Raw genomic sequence first — 19,335 nt, 5'->3', positions numbered from 1 at the left:
CCCAACGATTTTGCGAATGGTTAAATTTGCGATCGTGGAGTCCTGTACTGAACAGAGAAATGTACATGTGAACGTAACATTCACATTGGGATCAGAGTCAATATTTTCACATGTCTTTAATTTCGCAAAATTCGTGAAAATAAAAACCTTGCAAAATATTCGGCGTATACAGTATGTTATCAATGTGTGCAGAGTGTCAGATAGCCATAATACCTCTATCATTCAGATGAACTAATGCTGCCATTTCCTCTCCAGATTGGCAGACATCTTGGAGGCTGAAACTGAAAACTTCCTGAAGATGGACCCGGACCCATTCGATGACCGCCATCCTGGCCGGATGGATCCAAACTGTGCCCTTGGTGACCTCTTGACCACTCTCTTCAAGAATGATAATTTCATGGGCAAGGTGCAGTCAAAGGGGCTTTATTATGAATCATTTTACACACGAGAGCATGCACACATTCACACAAACACCCTTAACTGCACAAGATGGGTACAGAAGCTCGCTCTGTTTACAGATTGAGACAGGAGAAGATTGAGAAACATACATGCAAATGAGATCAGATTATGATTCATTGATTGATTTGTGATACTTTGTGCTCTACTTAGAAAACTTCAGCAGAGACGACATACAATGCACACCATACATTAGATAATCAGTGCCATTCTATTTGTACAGCCTCAATCCAGTGGTGTTAGGATTCCTTTGAGCCAAGTACGTAAAAACACAAACAAGGAAAGAAGTTTGAATTGAACTTATTAGAACAGTCACCTCAACTCAGCTTGCTTCCTGTCTAAATTATGTACTTTCAGTCATGAATGCATGTTATCGCATCCTCAGGCCTATCATATGCTCGTCATTGGTAAATGGTCAGTCAGGGTTGTGAGGGGGTGCTTATGGTCATTATAAAATCTCTTATGATGTAACCAGAACAGATATCATATAGTGGTACAGGAGGAGTGTTACCATATCATCAAGACTTAAACTGTAGAAAGTTTGGTGTTTTCAACTCTTCACAAAGCCCTCATTGGCATAGATGAAAATTGATCACAAATAGGAGGAAAGAATCTGACAAATATCTGTACCTTTCAGTTCTTTACCTTAGAACTCTTGTTAAATGTTTACTCGTTTGTTTGTTGGTTTGTTTTCTCCGCAGTTGGTCAATGATTACATCATGCTGTCCCGTGACAGGGAGATCAATACCTTGGCCTGTAGGCTTCTTCTGGATGTGGTCCCAGGTCTTGAGACGTCCATCATCTTTGAGGAAACGGTCAGTCGGTCATCAAAGTTATCGCATTAAGATGAGTGGGATACTCTGTAAAACCTCAAGGTGTAGGGATACGAGATGTAGGGATGCTTCTTGAGTACGAGGATATATTCTTTTGGTTGAGAAAATTTGGAGTAATATTGTCTTTCCATATGATCCGTTTTTTCATGTATTATGTGTTTAAGATCGAAGAAAGTTTGATTAATACTGTTTTAACTATTATGCCGGGTCAAAATGAATAAACTGATCTCATTGTCAGGAATCAGAATCATATTAGCCAGGGCTCGACATCAGCGATGGCCTGGTGGCTGAGGGCCATTAAAAACTTATAACTGGACCACGGCCCCAAACTTCCAAAAAGGCTATTGCTTGGTGGCTCGATTGGGCAACTAAGATTCTAATTTGATTGTTATGTTTCCTTCTATTTAGGGCCACTACATTTATTTTTTGGGCCACCAAAATGTCAAATTTAAAGATTGTAGAAAAAAAGTCAGCGTTGAGCCAATAAACTTTATCATGCTAGCCATTGATGTATAGAAACATATAAGGTAATACTTGCAGCCATTGCAGCACACTAAAAATCTTTTTTTATCCATAAGTGAGGAAAGAATTTTGATATCTTCAGTTATTTGGCCCACAGATGAAGAGTTAGGAATTGACATGCACTGAAAACACTTGACGGACATTGCTCCTAAAGCGCTCTTCCCTTTGTGCTGATAGGAGGGCTTTGTGAACCGATTTGTTGAGTGGGCCACTGATGCGGAGGAGCCGCTACGTGCCTACACCACTGGCCTGCTGGCGGCTGCCGTGGAGGTCCAGGACATTGCGGGGAACCTGAAGGAAGACAATGCTCGTTTGGTGAGCTCTCATTTGAAAATATGTAAATGAACGAGGTCCATAGGTCTATTGCAGATTGCAGGAATTCATCCCCCACCCCCTTGTCTTTCTTTGAGTTGTTTCTGAGTGTCAAGACTGGCATTAATGCCTTTTTATGATAGACTTTGATAATTTGGATGGATTATACTGATTTGAATGGATTTGAATGATTTGAATGGCATGTGTGTTTTGCTCTTTGGAATGTGTGTATGTGTTGATTTTTCTTCAGTTTCTCAGGATATTAGGAGATGCATTCATTTGTTTAAATTCCTGGGAGTCTGTATCATTTCATGAGTGTCATATGATCACTGGAATCTGATATTTTGAGGTCATTTTAAAGCAGAATTACTCAGATTTCCATCATTTCCATGCTGTATAAATGGTTGTACATGTGGTGATATGATATTGTTGTATGCCCAGAGAAGTGTGATTTTTTGCTCTTTCTTTGACTAGGTTCCGGTAATGCTCCAGAGATTGCATGCTTTCAAGAACGCCTCCAGTGAGGCAGGCAGTTCATCGCCCTCCCCTGTCTCAGACATTCAAGAGCGTCCCTTCGCCTGCTTCAGAGAGGACACAGAGGGCGTTGTGGACCAAAGCGTTGCAGACGAGACAGCCACTGACCCTGTAGCAGTGGACTGTATTTCAGGTCAAATGGATGGTGATGAAAATGTCAGCATTAGTCTCAGTGGTAAAAATGATACGTCTGTTTCCAGTTCAGGGAGCATGGAGGTTGAGGTCAATTCGCGATTATACTCAAGTGAGAAACTCGGAAGCAATGATGAGGTCATGGAACTAGAAACAAAAGAAGCTGGCATCATAGACCTACAAAATTCTGTTTGTGCAGAATCATCGTCAGTAGAATCGGGTATAGTGACTGATAAGTCACAGGCGTTACCTTGCACAAACTCAAATGAGGGTAAAAATCCACCAGGGAAGAGAGTCAAGAGGCTGAGTGGCAGGACTTCAAAGGGAAAGTCTTCGGTTAAAGGGTCTGTGTCCTCAAAGGGCAAAGGCCACAGGTCGCGGGTCAAAGGGTTCAAGCTCAAGACGTCACAGCAGCTGAGCGGGGCGGAGGTCGAGCTAAGCAACAGCAGCTGGGCGGAGATGTCTCAGTACATCATCGGCTCTCACTGCATGTGGCCCCTCACTCCTATCATGCAACAGCGGTTCATCCTGCAGTACTTGACCCCTCTCGGGGAGTATCAAGAGGTCAGTAGGTCAGGGGTCATGCCTTTCAAGGGAATCTTTTGTTGATACTTCATAAAGTCATACAGTGTATGTGTTGAACTTCCTAAAGGGCAGTGTCTTGAATCATTGTTAATAGAGATTTATTTACGTTTTCCAATTACAAAGACATGAAGGGTAGTTCTGTTGTATTTTAGTACAGGATTTATCTAGTAGTAATTCAATAAAACTTGAATTTCATTCATCTTCAGTATGATACACCTACTTAAGTATTATATTGTTGCATGTAACAATACATTTCAATACTGAACACCTCTAGAATGTGTGGGTATACTCATGATGAACTCTCTGTTTGGTCATGAATTGGCAATTTCATATTGCTGTAGTGTCTCCTGTGTAGGCTAACTTTGGTGTCTGAAATAGATTGTTTCAAATCAAATACACTGCAATAGAATGCTAAAATTTTTGTCACTGAAGAGGAATAGCTATTGATATGCTCTTTGAACCAGGGCCTGTACTTGTCATATTTGTATGTAAAATTTATTTGTGGTTTTGTCAATATGGCCAAGTGGAGTACTACAATGTATATATTTAAAAAAATGCATTTTTCCAGCTTCATAGTAAATTTTGTTTTTCCATTCTCTGTGAGATGAAATTATGTGATGGTGCATTCTGGTGTTTTGCTTATTGAACTGTTTCACAGCTTCTTGGTGCTATGATCGAGAATGGTTCCATGGAGTTAATCATACACTACATTGACCTCAACAAAACCAATGATATCAGGCTGACTTTTGATGCTCTCAAGGTATAGATCATTTTATATATATCTATGTATAAATCATTCTTAATTTTATGATATATATCTTTGTGTGTGTGTGTTCTGTCTTATTTAGGAATTCTCATAACTTTGCAAAGTGTGAAGTAGTGTACTTTGTCTAAAAATGGTGTTAGATTTTTCATTGTCTTATAGAATTATTAAGTAAATTTTGTCAGTGTGCTTTGTGATGCTTTGATACAGGCTTAAAGTTGGGAACAGTCTTACTTATTTCGAGAGCTGATAGAACACTTTAGTTGCAAAAAAGTTGAATCTGTCTTGAAGGCATCCCGACTGGTTGCCAGAGTAGAAGTACCATGACTGACTTCGCATTCATTTTATACTCATTTTATGCTGTATTTTGTACTCATTTTATACTATATTATTTATGAATACCATTTTATACTCATCTTTTTCTAAAATAAACAGTACCTGTCCTCCCTGCTGTGCCATAAGAAGTACGCCATGGAATTCCTTGAGATGAACGGCCTCCAGAAGCTGCTGGAGATACCGCGCCCTTCGGTGGCGGCCACGGGCGTGTCTCTCTGCCTCTACTACCTGGCCTACAACGAGGACACCATGGAGCGCATCTGTCTTCTCCCAGCTCCGGTCCTTTCTCAGATGATGAAGTAAGGATCTAGTCAGTCACATGCTGCTTCTGTCTGTTTGTTTGTCTCTGTGTTTTTCCGTTGCTGGTAATTGCTGTTGTCCTTTTTTCTGGCAAGGTTGTGTTGAGGAATTGTAGTTGAATTCTGCTAGGGTTGACATGCGTCCATTATTTTTGGCCGAGTTATATGATCGAAGATAGGAAAAACATGTCTTTCTCATTAAAAGATATGTCCTGAAGAAATGAGGAGGATCTTATAATCTGTGTTCAGTGTTTTGAAGGGGCTCAGTGATGCAGGACTGGGTATATGCATGGATCAACTACGTACAGTGAATGTACTCTTTCATTACTACTAGTATTTGAGTATCTGATTGTACAGTAAACTAATGGCCCTGTATATTAGTGCCAAAATTTTGCAGTCTTTTATTTTATCCACCATATCCAGACAACTACCCCCCTTACAAAAATCATGCTGGTGAGGTGGGGGGTGGGGAGGGGGCAATAGAGGGGGAGATGAGGGGTAGTTGTCCTTGGGATAGTTGTATGAGTCCATGCATATTTTGCCAATGATGACATTACACTGGGTCATGTGAGTATCACTGGGTAAGAACATAGTGTACCTGAGACCTTGAACAAACTGTGTTTATTGTACGATGCTTTTCCAAACTACTTCCTACTTACAAACTTTCCAGCTACATGCTTTGGCTGCTGGAGTGTTCCCACGAGTCTGGCCGGTGCCATGCAACCATGTTCCTCATGACCAGTCTTGGCTTTGGAGCGGTCCTGGAACTCTTCGACAGGAAAGATGGTCTACGCAAGCTCTTCAACACTGTGAGTTTAACATTCCCCATCCTGGGGTTATCTTCAAATTATGAACATCTTGGCTTGCACAGCACCATATTGTGATGATTATGCCACGGTCCCACTTTGCAATAAAATCAAGGAACTGTAATAGCTGCAGTTACTGTGCTAAGAGCATAAACTGTCTGACATAGATAGATGATTGTTGTCTAGTCATGACCATGGCACCTACAATAATTATAGGAAGGTTCTCACCCTTGAAGAAATGGGGCACAGTTGTTAGGTGTCATGACCAGAATGACAACTGCTGAAGAAAAATCACACATTGTCATGATTGCTCCAGAGTGATCTTAGAATAAGGTGAAAATTATGTACATCATTAACCTCACTGAGTGATCATAATATTTGCTCCTGCTTTGCACAAGTCTTTTGCCATATTCTAGAAGCAATGGATTGCTTAGAAATCAAAGTTTTCTCAATGCATATTCGTGTGAACATCTCTTGCAATTTTATATAGGACACTGAAACATGGGTACTAGTACTGGTTAGCTGGCCTAGAGCCAGTAAAATGCACACACGACCATCCATCATCTTCTTGCATTGGTTTTATCACTTATGCACATTTTTCTAGCATGTCCATGAAGTATAATGTCATGATCTGAAAACAATCATTTCACTGAAATAATGATAAAATGAATAAATCCATACTTTTCTCTCAGAGTGTTTCTTGAGGGTGAAAAGTGTATTAGCTTGAGCCAGTGCTGTTTGCCATGCCTGCCTTAACCAAACATTCTATGGCCTGAACCAGAATAGTGCCCAGCTGGGTGTGGCAAAAATTGCTCTGTTGCCAAGTGGATGCAGCACCTGGCCTTGTAATTCTTGGGCATACCATGGTATTGGCAAGTCTGTTCAGGATCGTATTGGCAAATCAGTTCAGGTATAAAGACTGTATAATGTTTTGCACTTGTGCAATATGTAGACTGGAAGCATTTCTTATGCTGTATTACCTTCCGATGATAACTCTTTCCATGTCTTGTTTTAGATGAGCACTCTGAGTATCCTGGACCCGGAGGATCAGAACTCCAACCAGAATGACGATGATGTCTTCTCCAGCCGCCAGACGGTCAAGCACACCTCCCTGGCCCTCAAGAGGTACTTTGAAACCCACCTGGCTCTCAAGGTGGACAGCATCAAGCGGGCCTATGCCAGGAATCAGGGCCAGACTCCGCCCGAGCCCATTCCTCCCTACAAGGTGAGGCTGCGATGAAAAGCCCCACTTGGTCCAGTCGTGGATCAAGCCCTGTGTTCAGACTAGGTCCCGCATCTCCAGGAAAGTCCCAAACAATAAGACTCTCCCTCCAAAACTAAAGTGTGCATGCTGAAGGGGACTTCTCCCAGTGTCGATGCGAAACCTGTCAGAGGCGCTGTTTTATCGAAAGATAAAATCAAGTTTAAATTTTCTTACCACACAGGTTGCCATAGACTTACAGTTGAAATCAACTTTTAATCAATTTTAACTCTTCATAAAACAGGGCCCAGTTTTGGGACAAAATTTGGAGGTGGAAAGTGACCTTGTGCTTCTAATTGAAAGCACCCAGCTGTATTCATCAAATGTGGGCATGCGTGAACTCTAGTGTCAAATGGCAGGTGGGCCTCTTCAGCACCACACATGGCCCAAACAATTGTTCCAGCAGCACTGAGATGGACAAAAGCAGTGTAGATGATTAGTCATATAAAAGATCATATTTCTCTCGACTGTCCCCAAGATGTAGGACCTAGTCTGAATGCAGGTTGAAATGCTCACTAGTCTGTCAATATGAGGAAGTGTAAGCAGAAAATGACACCTTGTACAGCCCACCGAAGACTTTGACAAAAACTTAAACTTGATGTTCAATTAAGAAAAGCATATCATCGGGGTAATTCTTTCTTTGGAGCTTGGCAGTGGTAATATTCTTTGTAAGGTTTGGTCTGGCCTGTTTACAGTGGTTAGTTACGTTTGTAAATCACAGTGTGTGTTGTCCGTTGTGACATCTTGTCAGGGATAATCACATTCAAAGATATCTGACTCCACACTTGTAAAAACTCACTAAAGCTGTGTACTTCACTACAGAGAGGATGTTCTTCATGTCCAACATGACCACCTTGTAGGAGTGTATGCTTGGAGGGCCAAGACTGCCCCCATGATGTTTGCATCTCAACAGACAGCTGTGTTTCAGATTACTAATTAACTTTAATAGCAACTGCCCTTACATTGTCCGACAGAAAATATGTGATTGTTGTGATGGCACGGCACAGAGGTCAGTCATCAAATTGAGCATTTGGGGTAAATTTTCTGCGATAGGCAATTAATCAAACTCTTAATCTTTGGATGTACAGGTCTTGGCAGTCTATTGCTAAGTGTTTCTGGTCCACAACTTCATTGATAATCTTTTTTTTTTTTTTGGTTTAAATCTGAGTAGGTAATATCTACTGTACTAGGACCCCTGTAGTACATGCAAATACTCATACTGATTACCTAGATGGATAGAAAGTTTAAAAGGAACTTGTGCTTGCCATCAGTTCCTCTTATGAGTTTAATATGGCCATAGGACTTAATGTTATTCTTCATGTTCCGTGATGCATTTTTGTGGTCCATGCTGTAATGTCGTTGGACATTCACTGATTGTGTATTCAAAGCTACCATACATACTACATTTGATTGTGCACTCTGTGATTGACGGACACGATACAATGTAACACTAAAAAAAAAACGATGCCACCGAACCCATAACCAGTACCAGAGTCCAATCATGTATTTCTAGTGTATTTGTACCGCACAAATATTACACATGCTTGATATTACTTCGTCTAATCTGTCTGCCGCTCATCAGAACATTCCAGTCACCCCAGAGAGCACCCAGGAGAATATGGAGACGATGCTAGAGCAGGCTCCCCTCAGGCTCCACTGGGCTCCAGTGGGCACCCTCATCAAGCTCCAAGGCATCCAGCCGCTCCTCCAGATCATAGCTCTGGCTTGTGTTTGGAAGAACTACAGCTCCAGGTAGGCCGGACATTGCAACTTGTGACAAGGAATGCCTGATTTAAAGATGGAAACATAGAAGAAGAAGATGAGGACAACCAACTCAGATATTGCTTTGTGTTAATGAGTGCAAGTGCTTAGTTCACACATGGAAATGAGGGAAATTGGAGTAACTTCTCGTCATATGTTGTATGTTGGAATATAGATCAATAGCGTGGCTTTTTGGAAGACCCTACTCTTTTAAATTCTTGCAAATAGTATTCCCTATCAACCGAAGTTAGGGCTTGATGATTATGACTTTTTCTTTTGTTTTCCGTGTTTTTTTTTTGGTGAAATTTCAAGCATAATCCTCATTGATTTCTTCTACATGTTAGTTTACTCCTTTGAAATATTGAATATTCTCTTTTTGATCATTTCTCTTCAAAAGGAGTGAGGTGGTAAAAGCGACATTGGATGTATTGGCTGTTGTCACGGTAACCAATCAGGGACAGCTGCAACTATGTGAGCAGGTGTTATTGCCAGACAACACGTCAATAGTAGGCATGAAGTGAGTATGACCACATTCAGTTTTCTTCTCTATCTAAGCCATCTTGTCTCCTCTGCTATCCCACTTTTTCTGCTTTTATAAAAAAAGAATTAGTTGTATGTCATACTAAACAGCTTTTCTTGCGATAAGTTCCAGTGATTCTGTCCGAAGGATGTCAGGACTTCATTATACTTTAGAAACAGTGATTTCTGTGACTGTCGGTACACTCATGAATATATCTACATGAACGTATCTACTTTGCATGAATGTATCTCCTGTACAATTAAAAAGAAAACAAAAAATCTCTTATGTGTGGGAATGGGGGGGGGGGGGTTGGGATTGAAGGTGGGTTTGTTAACTTCATCAAGAGTTCTGTATTTTGTAGGCAGCTTTTAATGTGAATGTAACTGCAAAATTTGCTCTGTTTTATCAGCTTGTGAACTGCAAGAAAAGGGACTTGAAATTGAGAGATTACCGTGATGCTGACGAGCGCTTGAATCGAGTGTTGAGTCTTTAACACAAATTCTTGTCTATCCTGGCCATTTCCTCCCACACAGCATTGTGAATGGAGTGGCAGAAGGTGATGTGCTGTCGGACCCTGATGTACAGAAGGCTGCACTGCAGGTCATCATCAACTGTGTGTGTGGGCCCTCCACAAGAGTGAGTACACTTTGTGTGTTAACCTGTTGAGGACGGGCTGATTTGCTACAACATGCGTTTCCTATAGACACCAGCCCGAGTACACAGTCAAACCTGTCTGTAGCGGCCACCCAAGGGAGACGAAAAAAGTGGCCATTTTGGACAGGTGGGCGCTATAGACAGGTTATCCAACTTTGTGTGCATTGCCTACATGTACGTATATCAGCGTTGTATACATATAACTATACTTATACTGTACATGTAAATGCATGTGTATACGTATTCACACGTGTGTCAGACATTGAACAATGCCAGTGTTTGTTGCACACCGCAGCATGTGTACAGTTGTGAAGAAAGCTTATACACACTGGAATTCCTTACCACAAGCAATAACCAACATAGCTGATCCACGTTTATTTAAAGATACATTATCCAAACATTTCGAGTAATGTCCCTCCTACCATGACCTATGAACCAAAGTTGAGTGTTGCTCTACCAGGGCTGATCAACGTACACCATCAAGATCAAGATCAAGATCAAGATCAAGATCACTTGTGCATTGCTATGACTGAATTGGTGAACGTTGCCCATGAATGACTGGCACGGCTACAAAGCAGAAAAACACACTGAATTATGGGCTCTGTGTCCGCTATAGACAGGTTAAAATCTACCGCATTAGACAGGTGAGATGCTGTACACAGGGTCTTTAACAGGGCTTTTCTCTCAAGGGGGGGGGGGGGGGGATTTTTTAGTGGCCGCTATAGACAGGTGACTGCTATAGACGGTGGCCGCTAAGGCAGGTTTGACTGTCCTTGGGACTAGGCTTCAATGGGTTAATACTGTGGAGTGTTATAGGTGTACAGCTAAGGATTGCTACTTTGTATAGAGTACCAAAATGTGATGTCAGAGCCATTCATTGCCATGGAAACTGGTTCTAAACAACCGTACTTGGCTCGAATATCTGTGAACAATATTGTTGCTACACATGCTCGCACCTGGTTCCAACATAAGATATACCAAAAGACTATGACATCATCACTTCGGTACTCTATTGTACAGTCACATGTTGATGATTCTCTACACTGTGGCCAGCTTCAGTGTGGTGTCATTGAAGTAAAAAGGCATTGATTCTGGAATGCATATATCTCGCCATTGTGCAGATTATGAAGTTATGGTTTCCTTACGGAGCAAGTGCTGAATTTGCCATGGCCCCCGTTTCAGGCAAAACCTTATTTAGCACTCATTCTCCATCTCAGTGCTACTTTAAACTTAATGTGATCTCTTCTCCCAGATTATTTGATGGTGATACTTAAGAGTTTGTTTTTGTAATCTGAAAGTAATAATAAAACCTGTGTTGAACAATATTGATTTGCTTTTCTTGTCCAGCTTGGAGGCAGCATGGGGCGCTTCATGAGCAACGGTGCCAAGAAGAATCGCATCGCCGTCAGAACTTCGACTGAGGTCATTGAAAAGATGTGGGAGACGGTGCGAACAAACAATGGCATAAGGGTATGTGACATTGCTCATGATTTCTCTCTTGTTTTGGAAGTCTCTGAGCATAAGGTGCGATGTACTTCCATGTCTTCTTCGACCCCCTTTTTCTGTCAGTCTGTCTGTCTCGCATGATTGAATGTGCTCACTTTTGGTTTCTAGTGCTATCCAGACCCTTTGTCTGGAGCTTTCTGGGTGATTGAAGGATTGATTTGCAAATTGTGAAAGTGGAAATATTCGCACATCTTGTGTGACATGAAACTAGCCTGTAAATAAAAACTTGCAACAATTTTATTTGCTTGTTTTATGTAGTACTACTTTATATTTTGATGCTGCAGAATTAAAAGCATGTAGGATATATCGAACTCAACTGAGCGCTGAAAATTACTCAGGCGAAAGTTTCCACTTTTATACTACTACTGTACAATCTCCTTTATGTACAAGGGGGGGGGGGGGGGGGGGAGGGGAGGCGGATTCCGCCCCCCCTTCAGATCTCGCCTATGGAACGCGTGATCGCGCCGAAAATCGGCACACGCGACGCCTGCGACGTATACTATCAAAATGTATGGTTGCTTTCTCCGAAAAATTGTTCTTATTTTTTATATTAATTAATTATTGTAATTTATGCATAAAATCAGTTTGGGGCTCTAAATCAGTTATTAATGCTCTAATTAAGCTAATTTCTTTTTTAAAATGTTTCTTGTATCATTCTCCCGAGACATAGGATAAAAAAAAGTCTGTATCGAAATTAATTTCTTATGTATTTGATTGTTTTTTTGAATTTCTTATGTATTTCTTTGTTTTTCGACCTTTTGTTTTTGTTTGTTTTTTGGCCAAACTTTGTCACAGACATTTTTCGAAGCTTTATTATGCTAAAATAAATTAATTTTGTTCATTCTAAGTTAAGATATGAATTTTTATGTGAATTAATTGAAAAAACACAATTTGCATTGGATTTGTACACAAAATCACATTTTGGAGCAATTTTGGGGTTGACAAATTTTTTTCGAACAAGCGTCACGTCAAAACGGTACGCGCGGGCGCAACAATTTTGGTCTCAAAAGTTGCGCGATACTTGAAAGAAAAAAGTCATGAAACATGGCGGCGGGAGCTTATCGCGCTGCGAAGATATTGCGCGAAATGTCGAGGGGGGGCGGATTCTGCCCCCACCCCCCAGCCTGATTAGGGTTAAAGGGCTCTTTACTTTTTTTTTTCTTCTGTGGGATGAGTAGGCATTTCAATTTATCAGTGAGAAAATACTAGAAGAAAGTTACGCATACTTATTTGTCATGGAGCAAGTCATCACCTCATTCCAACATGTGACTGAGGAAGTGTAGAAATTTTTCAAACCTAATAGGCTGAAATAACTGATGAAATGAATTGAAGAGTTCAGAAATTGTAGTGAAGCTTGTATTGCACATGTGATGTGATACCCCATTTCCCGTAATTCTGTGTTGTGTACTTCAGACACTGCTTGGCCTGTTGACCGTCAAGACTCCCATCACAGAGGCGGACAGTGTGAGGGCGCTGTCCTGCAAGGCCCTGTGTGGCCTGGCGAGGTCAGAGGTCGTTCGGCAAATCATCAGCAAGCTGCCCATCTTTTCTCGCAGCATGTTGCAGAGTGAGTCAATGCGAATTTTGCTTCTACCGCCTCTATTAGGAATCAGAGTTGTTTGGTAAAAGGATCAATGTTTGTCCAAAAGATTTAATTCTGGAGGAAATGTGAGTTACAAGTTTATTTTCATGTAATCTTTCCATTTTCAACTTTTGTTTCAGACCGAAGATATTTTTACATAATTCAGTCTCATGCCCAAGTGTTTCACAATTTTATTCCGCAGTGTCAGAATGTGCATTTATACCACTTTATATTGATACTACTTGCTTGACATAGTGTAGAATGCTGGCAGACTGGACTTTCTTGTCTTATTAGAATTTACATAAGCTTGCCAACGATTTGAATGTGAATATTTTGGGGGGAAAAATAGAAAAGAATTTGATTGTGGTGCTGTTGTTATAGTATAAGATGTTGACAACGTTTTCATCGGCTTTGAAAACTTGCTAATCTTAAAAGGGAAGCAGGATATTGAGAATACAGTCTTCGAGTTAAACAACACTGTGATTTTATCCATATCATTTTTGGGGCTGGTGATTGGATGAAAGTGGAAAGGGTCTTTTTGTTTTTATTCTCACTTCTCTCAGCTCTAATGCGTGAGCCAGTCCTACAGGACAAGAGAACAGAGCATCTCAAGTTTTGCAAGTATGCGTCTGAGCTCATAGGTAAGTGATGAAACAAGAATGCTCTAAACTGGCCCAGTGACCAGTCAACAACCTTTGAATAATGTACATCCTTGAGATAGAACCATGCTTTTTATGTCATAAACAAATAAGTAATGTTTCCTTTCAGAAGCAAAGTTTGAAAGAGACAACTTTTTGCAGTGATAACTGCTGTTGTATTTGTTATGTAAATTCTATTTTAAATCTACTACTACTGCTGCTACTACTACTACTGCTACTACTACTACTTATCATCCTCTATTGATCATCATATCATAATTATCATTGTTATTATCAATTTATTATTGTTGTTATTATTATTATAATCTATTATTGTCATCATCATCATCATCATCATCAGTAGCAGCATTACCATTAATATTGTTATCACTGCTTATACTACCATATTCATATTACTACTCATTGTTAGTTTATTTGATGTTAGTTGAGCTGCTACCTGCAAGTATGAGTTGATTTGATTGTGTGATATCTTCTGTACAATGTAATTATTTCTCTGCATCTGTTTGGAATATTACTGTCCATCAGAGCGGGTGACCGGCAAGGCGATGTCCCTGGGTGCTGATGCCACCCTGTCCAAGCTGCACAAGGCCAACATCGTGGCCCAGACCAAGATCAGGTACGACAGCAAGGAGCTCCTCCAGCTGATCCACAACCACCTGACGGCCCAAGGTGAGCGCAGGTCGCCAGGCGAGGGAGACATTGACACACACACAAAAGAAAAAACCAAAGGCCCAGACCAGGGAGGTCACATTCCAACGAAAGCTATTTTTCAAGCTCTACATGGTTTGAAGCTTTCCACACACTTGATTGTGAACTTTAACTGAGTCGGCACAAAATGTAACTGAACACGAAACTTTCACATTTTGAGGGGAGTAAATTCAAACCGTTATGGCTGGATAGGTTGAATTTTGTACAGGTATGTCTATAATCCCCTACTGCATTAAGCAGCAATAATACCGGACTATTCATAAGCATGCTCAGATTGGTATTTACAAAGAATTCATGCTCTTTAACAGTTTTTTGTCAGTGGGATTAACTACTGTAAAAGTGGTTTCTTTCGCGGTGGTTTTATTTTCGCGCATTTTGCCCTTTGAGGTTGAACCGTGAATTCAACATCACGCGAAAATGTTTTGAACTCGTCGCTTGTTACAACGCTATCATTACCAACCGCGAATTTAAACACACGCTAAAAAGTCGGCACCGATGGAAACCGCGAAAGTTTCTGTACGGGAAAGAAACCACTTTTACATTACTCTAAATATAGACAAATAAGTAAGAATAACAGGTGGTTCATTTCACATGAACATGTATATGAGAGAATCTACTGGGTTAGCTAGGACAAGGGAAACAAATGATTCATATGCACTGCTTTTTTATGTTGGAAGTTTAGTTTGCTGTATACCATTTTATTTACTCTCCATCCTCACAATCTGCTCCCCTGCATTACAGGTTTGTCAGAGACGGCCAAGTTGTTGGAGAGAGAAGCCAACCTACCTCTAAATCTGACCCATAGCACCCCCGGAGCCCTGCTGTCGTCTCTCATGATGACGCCGCCCCAATCTGTGAGTTCAGATGCCAAGGAGAGATGTGAAAGAAAACAAACTCATACACATATAGAAATAAGGAGATTAAGATCAAGAATTGTGCATCCATCTGCTTTTGATTGGTTGACTCAGCTATGATGTCATCAGTGTAACCAATAATTGTAAGCATCAGTTTCCTCATGAGGAGACAGCTATTGAGTGAAGGCTGACCCACTATTTGTTGTAAGTGATGCCATTCCTTCCATTTGGCCTCGTGCAGCATATCATCTATCATTTGCAAAGTACATCTGTCTCAGTAAACCACCTTATACAATGTGTAGTTGAAGTAGATATGACTTGTGATGTTGTAGTTTGGTATTCTGGTTTTCACAAATGTGAAAGAAATCCTGAGATTCCAGTTTGTTTTGTGTCCAGTCCCGCATTCCAAGAACCAGCCACCTTGGGCCCAGTGGTCCTGCATCCGCCGGTCTCCCAGAGACCACCAACCAGCCCTCTACCTCAGCTGCCTCAGGCTCCAGTGTGGGCGTCGCCTCTAGCCTCACCCCCCAGCCTCCTTCCAGAATAGCCTTTGGACCGGAGTCACGCGCATCACCAGCAAGTTCGCGAGTGAGTTGAATACGTTGATAATGCAGGGCACCCCCCCCCCCCCCACTTGTATTCATGAATGAGACATCTTGTGCAGAAAGAGATTTTTGATACAGTATGTGAAATGATGAGTTTGGTAAGGAAGCTCCAATAGTATGCACAGAGGTTTGATTAACATTCGATGGAAATTGCTGGCAACGCATTTTGATTAATTGATTATACATGCAGTAGAATTATACGATGCCATATTGAGAATATTCAGTACTGCTTATGACTTGTCTTATATACCGTGTTGTACAGTCAAACCTGTCTTAGCAACCACCTATCTATAGTGGCCACCTGCTGCATACAACCACTAAAACAATTCCCTCCGAGAGAAATAGCATGTTAAAGAACCTGTCTAAAATGGCCACCTGTCTATAAGGCCACTTTTTTGTCTCGCTTGGGTGGCCGCTATAGACAGATTTGACTGTATTTCATTATCTGCACTACAGATGCTAACATGTATCGAAGTCTTCCCTCCCTCCATGGGTAATTGACCATGGATATTTCTACCGTCCCTGCAGGGCACAAGTAGGAGGAGAGTGTTCCGAGAGAAGTCCAGTCAGGGCCATCCCGCTGCCCTCAACCAGTCTAGACGGGCCCCGGCCACTACCTCCTCGTTGGCCGCGTCGTCACGGCAATCCAGCAAGTCGCCACCAAGCCTCGACCTGATCGTCTCCCAGTACCTCAGGGAGCAGCACGCCCACTGCAGCAACCCCGTGGTGGCTTGCCCCTCCTTCTCACTCCTAGAGTAAGATTTGCTAGGGTAGAGCATAAAGCTCTTTCACAATTCATGTCTTTACTTTCATCTCATATTGTATATTTATCAGTAAGTCCTTGAGTAAGATTCACTAGGGTGGAATGTAAAGTTCTTTCACTGTTCATGTTTTTGCTTTCATCTCAGATTGTAGTGAACATTATCCCCGTGAAATACAGTATGTCCCAAAAAAAATTACAACGGTGCCCTCCGCAATGATATCTTTAAAAATAGTGAATCAATCTAAATACGAATTTAGGGTAGGAAACTATAACTCATTGCCGACATCTTACAGAAAACCCCACTCGATTTGCTTCAGTGGTCAAAGAGAAATACGCAATTCTGTAGAGGATGTCGGGAATCTCTTCTGTCCAAGTTCTGTCTATTATTCACACACGAGATCATCGAAATGCTAAACTTGGAAGAATCCGATTCGTGACATGCTTTACAACAATCCACATTTCTCTGTGAAAGCTTAACCAAATTGAATGGGGATTTCTGCAAAATAGAGCTAAAATGCTATATTTTAAGACTCTGAAGTAGCATTTAAAAAATTTAATCGTATTGGGCATTATCAATGCGAAAATCTGATTGTAATTTTTTTGGGGACATACTGCAGTAAGTCGCCCCCAAAATTGTTATCAGATTTTCGAATTGATAACACCCAATATGATCAACCTGTCTAAGTGCTACTTCAGGGTCTTAAAACATAACATCTTAGCTCTATTTTGCGGAAAACCCCATTCAATTTGGTTAAGCAGTCACAGAGAAATGTGGATTGTTGTAAAGCATGTCATCAGTCTGATTTTTCCAATTTTAGCAATTCAATGCTCTTGTGTGTGAATAATACACAGAATTTGGACAGAAGAGATTCCTGACATCCTCTACAAAATTCCTCATTTCTCTTTGACCACTGAAGCAAATCGAATGGGGTTTTCTGTAAGATGTGGGCAATGAGTTATAGTTTCATACCTTGCATTTGTATTTATATTGATTCACTGTTTCGAAAGATATCATTGCGGAGGGCCCCGTTGTAATTTTTTTTGGGACATACTGTACAGTTCAAAGTTCAAGATTCAGATTTTTGTAAGTCCTAGAGTAAGACTCACTAGGGTGGAGCGTAAAGTTCTTTCACAGTTCATGTTTTTTGCTTTCAGCTCAGATTATGGTGACCATTATCCCCATGAAATACAGTTCAAAGTTCAAAATTAAGATTTTTGTGAGCAAGTCTGAAAGGGAATTCAAAAATGGAATCAAAATCTAGTCCATGTATTATGCAAATTTTGATAGTTTGTACAGGCATAATACATTATTCATGCTAGCAGACAGCCAGTCATAAATGCACACTGATACATCCCAAAAGCTTGATATTGGTGAATAGTTTTCCCCTGAAGAATGTTTTGGCACAGATTTTGTTTATTACCATTCGACACATTGTGGTTTTTTTTTGTTTTTGTTTTTATGTTGCATATGTGCTGCAAAAATTGTATTCTTAAGAACCTTTGATTGTTGAAATCCTGTGCTTATCTTTTAACCTGTTGAGGACGAGTCCTGAATATACTCGGGCAAGTGTCTATGGGAAATGCCTGTTGTAGCAAAATCAGTCTGTCCTCAATGGGTTAACGGAGAAGGAAATCCAAATGTGTATGTGGATTGAATTAATGTGGTAATATTGATAGAACACATCAGTGAAATTTGAGGAAAATTGGACAATCCTTTGAAAACTTATGAAATTTGAAAGTTTTGATGCTGCCATTGCTTGATGAGCAGACTATAATATTTTGTGACATTAAGCATGGACAACAATACAAAGAAAATATAATGGAGATCAAACATATTTTTGCTTTTAAAGCATGATGAAAGAGCACTTGACTAACATCTTTTAGAAAGCAGAGGGAATAATATTACTCAATGATATGTCAGTACCTAGTCAAGGGAATGTGTACTTTTCTTTTAAAAATGTAAATTTGTTCATTTCTCTTTATATTCTTTATTTTCTGTATATTGTTGTCCTGCAGTAATATCACAAACCATTATAGTCTTTTTCATCCAGCAGTGATGGCACCAAAACTTTAAAAATTCATAACTTTTCAACAAATTTTCCAATTTTCCTCAAACTTTGCTGATGTTTTCTACTGATATTGCTGCATTCACTCATCTCAGATTCACTCAATCTACATTCACTCAATCTACATTTACTCAATCTACATTCACTCAATCTACATTCACTCAATCTACATGTATATCTAGGTTTTGTTCCCCTTTAACATGTTTTCTTGTTTCTTGTCTGTGCTAGACCTCATCAATGTCCAGAGCCAAAGTTCCGACAAAATGCTCCCATCAATGCAACCTCTAGAGTGTTCAGGAGAGCTGTAAGTTCTTTGATACTTTATAAACCCTTCACTTCTATGTATATTATCAAATTTCAATCTTTGTATTTCTGTCACTTCAAAACATATTTGTGAGAGCTGTCTGAGCATCCTTCAGGTAATTGTGTTCTTGTACCAGAATGACAAAAGTTTGAGAATATCAGTTGGTTGGTGTGCCCAAGGATAAATTTGGTCGATGATTTGAAGTCTCAAAATTGTTTTTTAATTGAAGCTTGTAATGGCATTTTTTTTTCTTGTCCCTTTGCTGTCATATGTGTGTTCCAGTATTGCAAAAAAACAAAACCAAACCAAACAAAACTAAACTAAACAAAACAAAGAAGAACCAAACCCCCCCCCCAAAAAAAAAACAACAGCTCTCTTATACTGTAATCCGTAGATATGTATGACCAAAAGAAAGTAACACACTAGTGTACCCTTGCATGATATGTGTCAATAGTTAAAGGACTAGTTGTTATACAGTAGAGTTAAAAAAAACAGACACTGAATTTGCCACCTT

The 19,335-nt window shown here is 40.4% G+C and overlaps 1 protein-coding gene across 1 annotated transcript in view; it reads left to right on the top strand.

Moving 5' to 3' along the window:
* LOC139733966 (DDB1- and CUL4-associated factor 1-like) overlaps window positions 1-19,335 on the top strand; it is a 41,670-nt gene that overhangs the window by 4,961 nt on the left and 17,374 nt on the right. The window contains exons 3-21 of the mRNA XM_071644779.1: window positions 256-406; window positions 1,158-1,271; window positions 1,989-2,126; window positions 2,598-3,353; window positions 4,033-4,134; window positions 4,573-4,772; window positions 5,443-5,581; window positions 6,594-6,803; window positions 8,422-8,591; window positions 8,998-9,117; window positions 9,654-9,756; window positions 11,122-11,244; window positions 12,694-12,847; window positions 13,426-13,503; window positions 14,047-14,190; window positions 14,971-15,083; window positions 15,480-15,671; window positions 16,217-16,443; window positions 18,746-18,821. Coding sequence (XP_071500880.1) covers window positions 256-406; window positions 1,158-1,271; window positions 1,989-2,126; window positions 2,598-3,353; window positions 4,033-4,134; window positions 4,573-4,772; window positions 5,443-5,581; window positions 6,594-6,803; window positions 8,422-8,591; window positions 8,998-9,117; window positions 9,654-9,756; window positions 11,122-11,244; window positions 12,694-12,847; window positions 13,426-13,503; window positions 14,047-14,190; window positions 14,971-15,083; window positions 15,480-15,671; window positions 16,217-16,443; window positions 18,746-18,821 — 3,310 coding nt within the window. The remainder of the gene's footprint in view (window positions 1-255; window positions 407-1,157; window positions 1,272-1,988; window positions 2,127-2,597; window positions 3,354-4,032; window positions 4,135-4,572; window positions 4,773-5,442; window positions 5,582-6,593; window positions 6,804-8,421; window positions 8,592-8,997; window positions 9,118-9,653; window positions 9,757-11,121; window positions 11,245-12,693; window positions 12,848-13,425; window positions 13,504-14,046; window positions 14,191-14,970; window positions 15,084-15,479; window positions 15,672-16,216; window positions 16,444-18,745; window positions 18,822-19,335) is intronic.

This window comes from Diadema antillarum, unplaced genomic scaffold (genome assembly GCF_040938485.1).
Source record: "Diadema antillarum isolate AM-2024a unplaced genomic scaffold, OU_Dant_1.0 seq00000507_RagTag, whole genome shotgun sequence".
In the NCBI taxonomy this organism is placed as follows: domain Eukaryota; kingdom Metazoa; phylum Echinodermata; class Echinoidea; order Diadematoida; family Diadematidae; genus Diadema; species Diadema antillarum.
This window is presented reverse-complemented; position numbering and strand designations above follow the sequence as displayed.